General features: G+C 40.9%; 1 protein-coding gene across 4 annotated transcripts; it reads left to right on the top strand.

Moving 5' to 3' along the window:
- Window positions 1-608: 608 nt before the first annotated feature.
- On the top strand, window positions 609-8,842 carry ewsr1b (EWS RNA-binding protein 1b). Of its 4 annotated transcripts, none has more exons than XM_031856468.1 (15): window positions 609-675; window positions 1,177-1,216; window positions 1,366-1,417; window positions 1,734-1,881; window positions 2,243-2,438; window positions 2,533-2,789; window positions 2,897-3,056; window positions 6,228-6,265; window positions 6,862-6,891; window positions 7,012-7,127; window positions 7,209-7,338; window positions 7,445-7,555; window positions 7,720-7,846; window positions 7,927-8,280; window positions 8,479-8,842. In XM_031856468.1, the coding sequence occupies exons 1-15, from the start codon at window positions 660-662 to the stop codon at window positions 8,513-8,515; spliced, it is 1,812 nt and encodes a 603-aa protein (XP_031712328.1). In that variant the 5' UTR covers window positions 609-659; the 3' UTR covers window positions 8,516-8,842. The 4 variants fall into 4 exon arrangements, with proteins under 4 accessions (XP_031712328.1, XP_031712326.1, XP_031712325.1 ...); XM_031856466.1 differs by having other exon boundaries at window positions 1,731-1,881; window positions 6,231-6,265; XM_031856465.1 differs by having other exon boundaries at window positions 1,731-1,881.
- Window positions 8,843-12,916: the final 4,074 nt, after the last annotated feature.

The following is a 12,916-nucleotide window of genomic DNA, read 5'->3' as shown; positions in this document are numbered from 1 at the left end:
TCTTCTTCTTCTTTGTTTTTACTGACATGGACCCGGAAAACTAGAGTTGGGCGCGTTGCTGCCACCTATTGGACACACCGCCACAAGTTTGCATAGAAAACAGCCAAATTCACACTGCAAAGGCTTGTCTTGTAAATCACACAAGTGGTGAAACGATAATAAATTGCCAACAGTTTTGATAATCAATTCAGCTTGTATGTCCTTTATAAAAAAATATCTGGATCCAGCTTCTTAAAAGTGGGGATTTTTTTATGTCCCTACTGTTTGATTCAAAATAAGAGGCAGACTATTTTCACTTTAGAGCTCAAGCTGTTTTTTTTTTTCAAATTAAACAAACTGAGAAGTTTATTGGTGAAATAACTTTATAATCTTTTACATGATTTTATAAACATTCTCACCTTGTCAGCACCGACATGATTTTCTACCTTAATATATTACCATAGTAGTATAGCATATTATAGGCTAGTAAGTTGTTTTTTTATTTTTGAAATTAATCAAACTATGTTTTAATATTGTAGGCTGTGAAAGTGATTATTCAAGGGATCGGTCGCTGTTCACGCGATAGCTCGTATTTATCGCGAGATTTGTGTTTCCTGCAAAGAGAGTTACATTTCTCCAGCAGCCAGACTCGTCCAGTCGTCTTCTAAAGGCACATTAAAATGGCGTCGGCTCCGGGTGAGTAGAGAATTGTGAAATGTTATGCGTATTTTGATGAATATCTGTTATTTAACTTATGCAACTAAGGGGTTTGGTTTATTGTAAAATAGATTTTGCCGGTATAATTCATTTTTTCGGCTTGTATAGCTTCAAATATCGTTTAGCGTTAGCTCGCGCTAACGTTAGCCACAAGGCCTAGTAGTCATGTTAGCTTATCGAGGCGCTGAGGTATTTTCAACCGGATGGGTTTAACATTTCTGCATACTGAAGTAGATAATGGACGCCAGATTACCAAATGTATCGAAATATTTTGAATGCGCGTGCCGATAATTCCTATATGTACGTTTTGAAGCGCCGCCCTGTTCGATGAATGTCTTAACCTACATCGGCGTCGTTGAATGGCGTCCTAACAACGGTTCGGTGTCGCGTGCTGCTAGCATTAGCATCGCTGGTCGCGCGCAAATACCGTTTTGTTCGAACACTCAGTCGTTAGCTAACAAACGTGTTACTTTTCTTTAGCAGATTACAGCACCTACAGTCAGACCACTGCTCAGCAAGGGTAAGCACCTTCAGGAACCCTTTCAAGTCATTGAATGCAATGCTTGTATGTATGTATATATATATATATGTGTGTGTGTGTGTGTGTATGCATGTATGACTACTAATCAGTGGTACTGTCGTCCTAAAACTTCCATTTGTGTTTTCCAGGTATGCAGCTTATGCTGCCCAGCCCTCACAAAGCTATGGACAATCTGCACAGGTGAGATTTAACATGTTTGGAAAAGCAACTGACTGTAGCTCACCCTGACTTTTGTTATTGTGATAGTTGTAATTTTAACTTCATGGATTATTTTAAGGACTGAATTTATTGATTAAATATATGAATACAAACTACAGCACACACCTGGCTTGCAACAGTTAATGAGGGTAAAATTGGAAGAGGAAGCAGTATGTGTATAATGATCAATGTTGGTCTTATTGAAGCATGAACTAATTAGACTTAAGTCTTATTGTTAAAGTTAATGTTTATTCTACCTAGCAGCTGAAGCATGTCCTATTTTATTTTTTTTCAGCAGAGCTATGGTCAGCAGAGTTATGGATCATATGCCCAACCTGCTGCTGCTGACAGCAGTTACACTCAGACAACACCTGCCGCTGGAGGCTACACTCAGCAGCAGCAACAGCAACAACAGTATGGATCCTCATACGCTCAGCCTGCAGCAGGTTGGTTCTTTAAACGGGACATGTGACAAATGTTATGTGGTTCTGCTTAGAACTAGATGCAATGGGCGGGAACAAAACAAAATGTTGCCAAAAGCAAATATGGGACAAAGTGACATCTGTTTTAAACATGCATTAGTGCATGCAATACTACAAATCTGGTGTTCAATGGTAAATGCATACGGACATTGAATTCTGAAGATTTGAATTGACCACCATGGTTGTCTGTAGCTTAGAGTGTTTGTTTGAAAGACTACCCTTAATGTCTAATTGATCCTAATGTTATTTCAGAAATTCCCTCAAATTTTAACTTTATATTTATCACACACTAAGACACAAAAGATACATTTTTTTTTCCCCACAGCTGGCTATCCTGCTGCCCAGTCTGCCACTAATACCTACTCCCAGTCAACCCAGAGCTATGGAGCCAGTGGTTATGACAGTACTCCTGCTGCTGCTGCGCCAGCTGCCTCCCAGTCTTACGGCTCTCAGCCAGGCTATACTGCCCAGTCTGCCTACCCTGGTTATGGCCAGCAGGCGGCTCCCACTGCACCACAGAGGTATGTACCCCTCTGCTTGAAACCAAATGCATGAATTCCTCAAGGACATGCTCATCGTTTAACTCAATGCCCTGTCTTTGTTTGCTTCGATCAGTTACAATGCTAGCAGCCAGCCCGCCAGTTACAGCCAAAGTAGCTACTCCCAGCCAGCAGCATATGGCCAGCAACAATCTGGCTACCAGGCCCAGCAGGCCAGCTACGGCCAGCAGGGGTACCAGCAGCCGACCCAGCAGCAGACACAGGCTCCTCCTGCTTACCCTCCTCAGACTTCTAGTTCCTATAGTCAGCCTGCAGCCAACCAGTACAGTCAGCAAGGTGGACCTCCCAGTTACAACCAGTCCAACCATTACAGTAAGCCTGCTCAACTTTGCCCAACAGCTGCTTCTGATCTTCATTGATACAGTTCATCTTAATGTCTGTAAAACATATGTTGATCTATTTGTGTTCCTCTTGTGTAGATAATTACAGACAGGATGGCCAGAGTGGAGGTTCTGGTTACTCTGGCTCTGAGTCTTCAAGGTACTCGGGGTCAGGGGAAAGCCGGGGCCCTAGCAGGGATGGCTTTGATCGCGGTGGAATGATGCACCGTGGCCGTGGAGGCATGGGCCGTGGCATGGGGTAAGTGTCTTTCCTTAGCACTCAACCTCACATGTATTTTAACTCTGCAGGTCCTGTGGCCACTAGGGGCAGGGCTGAGACGAGGGTCATCGGAAACAGTTGGAATAACCCAAAGTAGCATTACAATAATTTATGCCACCTTTTTTCTCTTATACTATGAGGTGCTTGTGATTTATCAACAGTTAATGCTGATAAATGATGGGTTTCCCCTTTAAAGCCTAAGGGCCTAGATGGAAGATGTAGTCTATGCCAACATTGGCATTAATTGTAGCTATTCTCAGCCCTGCCTCTAATTTTGCCAAAGGTAAGAAAGGTTTGTCCCTTTTTTTTTTTTTAATTTGTTTTTTTTATTATAAATCAAAGTTGATCAGAGACTTGTGCAGAAACATTTAGGTTGAACAGCTTAAATCCTAGGACATAATTTGATTATGAATCATATCAAAAACTTTTGGGATAACAGACATTACTTCATGATTGGTCAGGTAATGTTATAGAATCTTATTGCAACTATATCTTACATACACATCAGAATTATCATTGGTTTCCTTGAGGAAAGTTCAAACACTCACGATCAGCAGCACCCTTTAAACTACTTTCCCACTTTGGTGCATAATCTGCATTAGAGTGACACACTTACAAATACTAAAATGTAATTAGCGGTTGGATACATCATGCAGATTTCTTTCCCCCAATTGTTGTGATTCCAGCATCACAACACTTAACTAAACTGTGTCGTGTCCTGCAACACCGTACAACATAACCTTTAGAAATAGACGCGGGTCTCATGCAGTAAATTCTGCTGCATTTCAAAAACCCCTTTTTGAGTGCTATATTTGGGTCCATATATTTCCTCTTACGGTTTTTCGCCCCTTTTTACTTGCGGATACATTCAATGGTGTCATGGTTGGGTTTTACGAGGCTATCACTGGCAACAAGTGTTTGTCCTCATTTGACTGGCCCGGTGAAGTAAAAGAAAAATTGCACCGCACAAATAGCAGAGTCAAATATGCTAATGTTACTGCAAGACATAAAAACAAAAAATGAACAACTTTTACTCAAGTTGCTGAGTCAATTTTCTGCTTGTAGCACACATTGGTCATAAAAGAAGACCAGAATTATCACTTGATACCAAGCTCTCGAATCTTTTAAAAACATTTTTTGTTGTCAATGTCTCAATATCCATCCAAGGGAAAAAGGAATTGGTAAACTGTAGACTTGCAGTATGGTCAAAATGTTGAGAGCAAATAATATAAAAATCACGCTTAATTTTCTAACACAGCCGCTGCTGTTATTTTCCAGACATGTACTGGCAGCGGTTTGTGGTGTCACACCGTGACATAGTTGGAGGGGGAAAAAAAAAAACACGTCTAGTGATATTATACGGCATGAAGAAACGCAGTATATTAGATTATAACCATATTGTAGGCGTGCTCTAGTGATTGTCTTAGTGCAGGTGCGTTCAGTCAATGGGTTTTGGTCTAGTGGGATCCAGACTAATCTCAGCCGTACTACAAGAACCAGCATTCAGGTTCTGCTTCTAATGTATTGAGGTGTGTATCCCTCCTGGTAGTGGAGTTAGAACTCAATTGAGCCGGTCCGTGACACATTTACTCTGGTACCCTCATCAACTTTGCTCTCGGTGCAGATTTGACATTTGAGCAGTTTGTCCCATGCACATATGTTTCTATACTCTGCAGCCAAACATGGTTTGACCCCAAATCAGTCAGCTGCCCTGAGCATGACTTTAAAGGGTTATTACCAAGAGAGAGGCCGTGGGTGTGGAGGTGAACACAGGTTGCACATTGTTTTGGCTGTAAAACTAAAATCTGAAAAACTTTTTTTTTTAAACTATTTTTGAATTGCCAATATAGATCTTTGACGCGACAGGTTTTCAATTTTAGGATTTGGTTTTTGGGAAAGAACCCTTTTTTTCAACTCTTGAACATTCAGTTTTTGGTCTGGAGGGTACCTTGGTATGTACTTTTCTGGTACACCAGTCGAAACATCTTTTTAAATAAGAGTTCTGCATGACTTCTTTCTTCTGGATTTGGTGCAGCTAACACACATACACACACACACACACACAATTTTTAGGCATATATTGTTCTATGATACAGCACTCTAATCAAACAACTGTGCAGCGCTGCCAAAGTAGAGGTAAATAAGAAAGCATTAACAAATCGCATAAATAGGAATACAACCCTAAATACATGAATAAATTCAGACATGTCGTAGATCTTTTCATAGTTAAATTGTAATTTTAGCTCTGCACAGGTGTATTTGTGTGTTCTGGGGGGAGTGGGCACATCATGTCATTTTGAAATGTTTGAAATTGTTTTTGTGGTTTGGAATACAAATGTTTGAATACATTCTTTTGATCACTTTTTAACATGCTTTGTCACATTTATACCGTGCAGGTAACAGTGAGAGCCATTTAAACCCATCTATTCTCTAAAAAGTATCTGTACTCAGTGCAGAGCCGCCAGCTTAAGCAGCAGGAGGGAGCTAAAACAAAGATTCGGGGTCTGCCTTTTTTCTACAACTGAGGATGGTGGTTTTTATAAGCATGATGGGTATTTTAATTAACATGAAAGTCTGTGTATTTGATTTAACGTAACCCTGGTAAACACTGTAAAGAATATATTTTTGGTGTTTTGAACAATTGTATAATTGTATTTTTCTTTCTATTATTACCTGGTGAATGTAATCACCTCTTCGTCTTGTCAAATTTCAGATGCATTGTTTATCTTTTACATGTATCCGCGGCAGCTGTAACCTTTTGTAAGAACAAATTTTATTTGGGTGCCGGCTTGTTTCTAGGAACAACTGTGCCATCGATGCATCTGAAATATTTCTACTTGTGTACAGTTGTTTGGGTTTTGTCACATTTTCAAAGGCTGTGAAAAAATGTTAATTAGTATAATATTGCACAAATGTATCCGCTACTCAAAACTGTCACTGAAGTTGTACTCGGCTAGCTAAGGAATGGCACATAGTTAATACTTTTATCCCCTCAAGTCGATTGTGTTTTTATAATTTTGGGGATTTTCTTAGCTGCTGTTGGGCTAGTTAGAATGTTTTGATTACTCCCTCAATCAAGCCACTTTGCTCGAGCCATGGAAGTGGCTGTAAAAGGGAAGTCGCCTTCATATCTCCATTTATTCCCCATAGCAGCGCTGGAGACAGAGGTGGCTTCAGTAAGCCTGGTGGTAAGTTAACGAGTATTACACTGGTTAGTCCTTTCAAAGCCTTAAACTTTTTGAGCAAATATGCTTCGAGTATTGATGTGTCTTACATCATGCAAAATATGTATGCAAAATTTATCTACATGAACATATATGAAAATATTGGATTTTTTTTTTTTTTTTCGCTGCCTGAGACCATATTCTCTGGGGTACTTGGTATAATTCAGTCACTGCTTATGGTTTGACGATGAGTTTTTGACAGGTTAAAGACAAATTTCCACTCAAATGTGTGTTACTGCTTTTTAACAAATCTCACGAGCCGAATTCCAGGTTTGTTTGTTTTTGAGGATTTCTTACTGGTCTTTGAGGCTTTTCAAATGACACACAGTTATTTGCCAAAGGGTCTGAGGTGTTCTATTTTCAATTCAATATATCACTTGTGGGAATTGTGGTGTACCATAAGGTGCCATTTTCAACTTCCCCAATATGGCCGGCAGCATCTATAGAAGGGAGTGTCTGGGTTATCTTTTGTAGTACTCTTCAGGTGTTGTACACTGAACTTAAGTTTCACAAACTGACTTTTCGCAATCTGTTTCTTTCCCCCCTCAAATGGACTACAGGACCAATGAACAGCGATGAGCGTGAACCGGGTGAGTAGTCATGTTGTTAGACCCCCCCATTACTCCCCCATATACAGAATACTTCTTGTTGACGTGGTATTGGGGAAGATTGTTTTGCTGCGCATTTACAATTTTGTGTATTTGTTGCAGGACGACCTGAAGAGCAGGATGACTCAGAAAACAGCACAATCTACATCACGGGACTGACTGAGAAGGCTACCCTGGAGGAAATGGCTGAGTTCTTTAAACATGTTGGCCCCATCAGGGTAAGCATAGCTCTTCACTTAACAGATTGCCGTAAGCGGAACTAATATGGGAACTAACTGTACTTTTCTTTGTGTGTCAAGATTAACCGCAGACTTGGCCAGCCTGCCATCAACATTTACACAGACAAGGACTCAGGAAAGCCCAAGGGAGACGCCACCCTTTCCTACGAGGAGCCAATCTGTGCCAAAGCAGCTGTGGAGCATTTTGATGGTACATTTTACTGGCTGTGAACAGAATACCTAATGCATAAATCTAAACTGGTAACACTCCTTCAAGTAATATAACTTGTGAATTGTGTTATTTTCTTGAATTGTAGGAAAGGAGTTCCAAAGCCGAAGGCTTAAGGTGTCGATGGCACGTCGCAAGCCCATGATGGGTGGAATGAGGGGTGGCATGCCCATGAGAGATGGCATGATGGGTCGTGGAGGTAAATGTCAGCGGTATTTGTTAGTGTTAGACTTGCGCTTGCGTCACATGAAAAACTTGCAGAAACTGCAGCATGTCAAAGCTGGAGACAACAGAAAAGTATATCAAAGCGAGGGGAATATGCTCATGATTAAAACGTTGTTTTTTTTATCATTTTCTTATCAGGTATGATGAACCGTGGAGGAGACCGCGGCGGGTTCGTCCCGCGTGGTGGTCCTCGTGGTATGGGCAGAGGTGGACCCACAGGAGGCAACATGCAGCAGAGAGCTGGGGACTGGGAGTGTCCTAACCCGTATGTATTACTTCATAGTGCAGTGTCTGTTTTTGTATCAAAGATTGGTTTATCATTTATTTAATGGTCTGTGTCCACAGGGGTTGCGGCAACCAGAACTTTGCCTGGAGGATGGAGTGTAACCAGTGCAAAGCCCCCAAACCAGAAGGGTTGGGCGGTGGCCCTCCTTTCCCCCCCGGCGGTGACAGAGGCAGAGGTGGAATGGGGATGCGTGGAGGCAGAGGGATGGACCGTGGTGGGCCGGCAGGAGCCGGAGGCCCAGGTGGTCCTGGAGGTTTCCGTGGAGGTTGGGGAGACCGCGGTGGATTCAGAGGACGGGGGGGAATGGATAGGGGAGGTTTCCGTGGAGCCGGGCGTGGAGGACCACCCATGGACCGAATGGGTGGCAGAGGGGGAAGAGGAATGGGCCCACCAGGTGGAAAGATGGATATGAGGTAGGATTAAGACTCACCATCATGTGTTCTTATTTCTTTTTTTTTCTTTTTTCCCAGTGAGGAATTCAAGGATCTTGATGTAAGCCATTGGAAAAAGCAGATGAATGCAAATCTGTGACCTGAATTTATTGTCAACCTGACACTGCAAATATGTTCACTTACTACTGTTCTGTTTTTTTTTTTTTTTTTTTTTTTTAGGGACCATCGCCAGGAGCGCAGAGAGCGGCCCTATTGAAGAGCTTGACTGTTCCTCTTGCGGAATTTGATTTTTAAAGATCATTTTTAATTTATGATTCCATATTTCAATGCTTATAGAGCTGCTTATAAACATCCTGTGCAGTTTCATTCAACTCCTGTTTCCATTTTTATTTTAGTTTACCCATGTTTATGCAGCATCTTGTATTGTGCATGTTTATTTTGTTGCTTTTTTTTTAAACGTGGTGATTAGATTTGACAGTGTTGTATAATGCTTTTTTCCATTCGTTAACATAACTGCTTCATCTTTCCCGTAACTGGCTATTGTATGATGACACATTTGGGAAATAAAATTTTACTGATTTGATGTTTGAGTTGTGGCCTTTATTTCAACTTTAGAAAGTCGCGTCATGCAGGGGAATCATTAATGCAGTCGCTTGTAAACTAGGTGGTGTAGAGGAGTTAGTTTCATAAGTCACATATTTATTTTTACGATCTGTAGAGATTATGACAGCAGTCATGCATGACACGTACACATGACCCAGTCAGGACTCAATCCACCACAGATGATTTAGATTTGGTTATCGTATAAACCATATTCTGCTCAGATCTGTGATTTTTAGAAGAATCAAACCTCATCACTCACAAGAGACCTAAATGTAGACACTTAAGGATGCCTGAAGAGAAACTCCACACGGTCAGACTTACAGTTGTGTGAAAAAGTGTTTGCCCCTTCCTGATTTCTTATTTTTTTGCATGTTTGTCACACTTAAATGTTTCAGATCATCAAACAAATTTAAATATTAGACAAAGATAACACAAGTAAACACAAAATGCAGTTTTTAAATGAAGGTTTTTATTATTAAGGGGGAAAAAAATCCAAACCTACATGGCCCTGTGTACAGGGCCCCCCCCTGTTAAAACAAATTAACTGTCGTTTATCACATCTTTGGAATGCTGAGTTTAATTTCTCTAGCCACACCCAGGCCTGATTACTGCCACACCTGTTCTCAATCAAGAAATCATTAAATAGGACCTGCCTGACAAAGTGAGGTAGTCCAAAAGATCCTCAAAAGCTAGACGACATGCTGCGATCCAAAGAAATTCAGGAACAAATGAGAAACAAAGTAATTGAGATCTGTCAGTCTGGAAAAGGTTACAAAGCCATTTCTAAAGCTTTGGGACTCCAGCGAACCACAGTGAGAGCCATTATCCACAAATGGCGAAAACATGGAACAGTGGTGAACCTTCCCAGGAGTGGCCGGCCGACCAAAATTACCCCAAGAGCGCAGCGACGACTCATCCAAGAGGTCACAAAAGACCCCAGAACAACATCCAAAGAACTGCAGGCCTCACTTGCCTCAATTAAGGTCAGTGTTCATGACTCCACCATAAGAAAGAGACTGGGCAAAAATGGCCTGCATGGCAGAGTTCCAAGACGAAAACCACTGCTGAGCAAAAAGAACATAAAGGCTCGTCTCAGTTTTGCCAGAAAACATCTTGATGATCCCCAAGACTTTTGGGAAAATACTGACGAGTGTGGACTGACGAGACAAAAGTTGAACTTTTTGGAAGGTGTATGTCCCATTACATCTGGCGTAACAGTAACACGGCATTTCAGAAAAGGAACATCATACCAACAGTAAAATATGGTGGTGGTAGTGTGATGGTCTGGGGCTGTTTTGCTGCTTCAGGACCTGGAAGACTTGCTGTGGTAAATGGAACCATGAATTCTGCTGTCTACCAACAAATCCTGAAGGAGAATGTCCGGCCATCTGTTCGTGACCTCAAGCTGAAGCGCACTTGGGTTCTGCAGCAGGACAATGATCCAAAACACACCAGCAAGTCCACCTCTGAATGGCTTAAGAAAAACAAAATGAAGACTTTGGAGTGGCCTAGTCAAAGATGAGTGGGCCAAAATTCCTCTACAACGCTGGCTGTAAAAGACTCATTGCCAGTTATCACAAACGCTTGATTGCAGTTGTTGCTGCTAAGGGTGGCCCAACCAGTTATTAGGTTTAGGGAGCAATCACTTTTTCACACAGCGCCATGTAGGTTTGGATTTTTTTCCCCCCTTAATAATAAAAACCTTCATTTTAAAAACTGCATTTTGTGTTTACTTGTGTTATCTTTGTCTAATATTTTAATTTGTTTGATGATCTGAAACATTTAAGTGTGACAAACATGCAAAAAAATAAAAAATCAGGAAGGGGGCAAACACTTTTTCACACAACTGTATATTGAGAAACCTGAAAAATGATTTATGTATTTCCTATTACATATCCCGAAGAACACTTAAGGGTAATATTTTTTGAGTGCATCGGCTGATGGTTTAATACCCAAAGTAATGCTTCACATTTTGTTTTATTCTACATTCCTTGTCTGTAGATGGAGCACATCTGCAGGTCTAACTGGCTGCTGCTGTTACTTTGGTTGTCCATAGCTGGAGCAGTTTGAACTGAAACTTGAGTGCTGCAGTTGTGACATGGATGTACGGGCTGGTTTCTGGTGCTTTGCATTAACTACACCTTGTTAAAACATGACTGACCTGACTAAACAACAGCAGTGTAAAGGGCCTCAAGCCTTTTCTTATCACTGATTTTATATAATTTTAACCTTAACATTTAAGTTAGTCTTAACAGAAACTAACTTATTTTGCGTTCCATGACTTAATGCTCCAATAAACAGCAATACTATTGTAAACCGACAACCAAAGACGCGAAACACAAGGAGATGATTTTAATGCCGGTATCAAATCTAAACCAGAGAAAAATACCTCTTAATTTTTTCCTTATTTCCTTTCCTCTGCCTGTTTTTGTTTAACTTTACTCAGTGTCCCATCTTGACTGCCGTCAGGCTTTGGCCTCATTGCTGTATTTTTTTTAATTTTATTCAACCGCATTCTCTAAAAGGCAATCAAGTTGATTTAAGTGCTGTTATTAATCACTGATGTGTATCTTTGGCACATTACATTTTTTACATCTGATAGACATATGGCCATTAAAACTATCCTCCAATGTTTCTTTTCATACACCTATTGAGTTACCACTAGATAATCCTGCCGGTAGGATTCTGTCTAAAGAAAGTGGTGAGAGTATGTTGCACGTTTGCAGTATCTTCTATTTAAAGTTACCGAACAACTTTTTCTTCACTATAAAAAGCTGATGAAACACACTGACCAGCAGCTCACAGCTCTGTACATTAAAAGATGTCTCACGTCTGTGTTTTTGTATTTTTTATTTACAGCTCTCTAAATGATCCCTCTGGAAAAACCTACAGCTGACATCTTAGAGTACTTCCCGTTCACTGTGGACGGTTGTTCGTGTGGATTAATAGAGTGCTGGATTCTTCTCTCTCTCTCTATATATATCTTTTTCTCTTTACTGACAGAAAAGCTGATTCATCCAGGCCCAGAAAATGATCTCATCACCCCCCCCCCCCCCCCTCTCTTCCGCCCCCCCCCTCCCTCCCTTCCTTTCTTACTCTCTCCCTCTCTTTCTTAAACAGACACATCCCTCTTTTTAAATAAAAACAAGACCTCCTCCTTGGCAGAGGGGCTTCACTTGAATTCAAACAAGCACACGTTTAGAGAGTATGAGCTGCTTCAATAGATTGTCAAAGAGGAAATTCCAAATGAGATGGAAAAGACTTTGAAAGGCCCAGTCAGAAGTTTTCAGATATATTTACATACAATTGAAGAGTTGAAGTATTAGATTAAAAACAATAAGGGGTGCTGTACGTCTCAACAACTTTCAGAATAAGGGCACATATAGGTAAACAAGTTTTCAGCGGTGTCGTAAAACATTCAAAACTTGAGTAAAGTTTGAATTGAAAGACCCCCCCCCCCCAGGATCCAAAGTAGTTTCTAATCATGTGCTTTGAGTTCTGGCTGTAAGGCTACCCATTTGTTTACACTTTGATTACAGACGGTGTCTTTAGATCCCCGAGCAAGTTTCCCTGATGTTTTTCTGAAGCATAACTTGCCATTAAAACCTGAAAATCAGGTCTGTTCACCAAAGTGTGAACCTAGTTTCAAACCTTGAGCCGTAAAACCGTTAGAACAGGAATGTCTGGTCTTGCATTCTCATTCCAGCCTTTGATATTTTTGAGATAATAGAGAAGAAGTAGAGAAATCAAACACGTTTTCCTAAGTTAACGCAAAACTAAAGGAGCAATAACAGCAACCTTGTTATCTTGTGCAATATGTGACATAAGTACACACATTTTCTGACGTGCACACAGAAGATCATATTGAATTGGCTTCTTTGTCTTGTGCTTGTCTGACTAGACTGGATGACACTGTCCTACTGCATCTCTCTCACTATCTCTCATAACAACTCCCAATCTCATGCTGTTCCAGGGTTTACCTGTTCTCTCTCCTCTCCAGTTGGGGCGTCTTTAACTTGTGCAGTGCCTCCTTCAAACTTCTAACACATTCATT

Source organism: Anarrhichthys ocellatus, unplaced genomic scaffold (genome assembly GCF_004355925.1).
Source record: "Anarrhichthys ocellatus isolate YVR2014 unplaced genomic scaffold, GSC_Weel_1.0 scaffold17, whole genome shotgun sequence".
NCBI classification, from domain to species: domain Eukaryota; kingdom Metazoa; phylum Chordata; class Actinopteri; order Perciformes; family Anarhichadidae; genus Anarrhichthys; species Anarrhichthys ocellatus.
Note: the sequence above shows the minus strand (reverse complement) of the source record. Positions and strands in the feature narration are given on the sequence as shown.

Excerpts from the sequence above, each read along its gene's own strand:
- ewsr1b (XM_031856465.1), top strand. Across the intron at positions 1,217-1,365 it reads CAGACCACTGCTCAGCAAGG|GTATGCAGCTTATGCTGCCC; the intron begins GTAAGCACCTTC and ends TGTGTTTTCCAG. Across the intron at positions 1,418-1,730 it reads GCTATGGACAATCTGCACAG|CAGAGCTATGGTCAGCAGAG; the intron begins GTGAGATTTAAC and ends ATTTTTTTTCAG.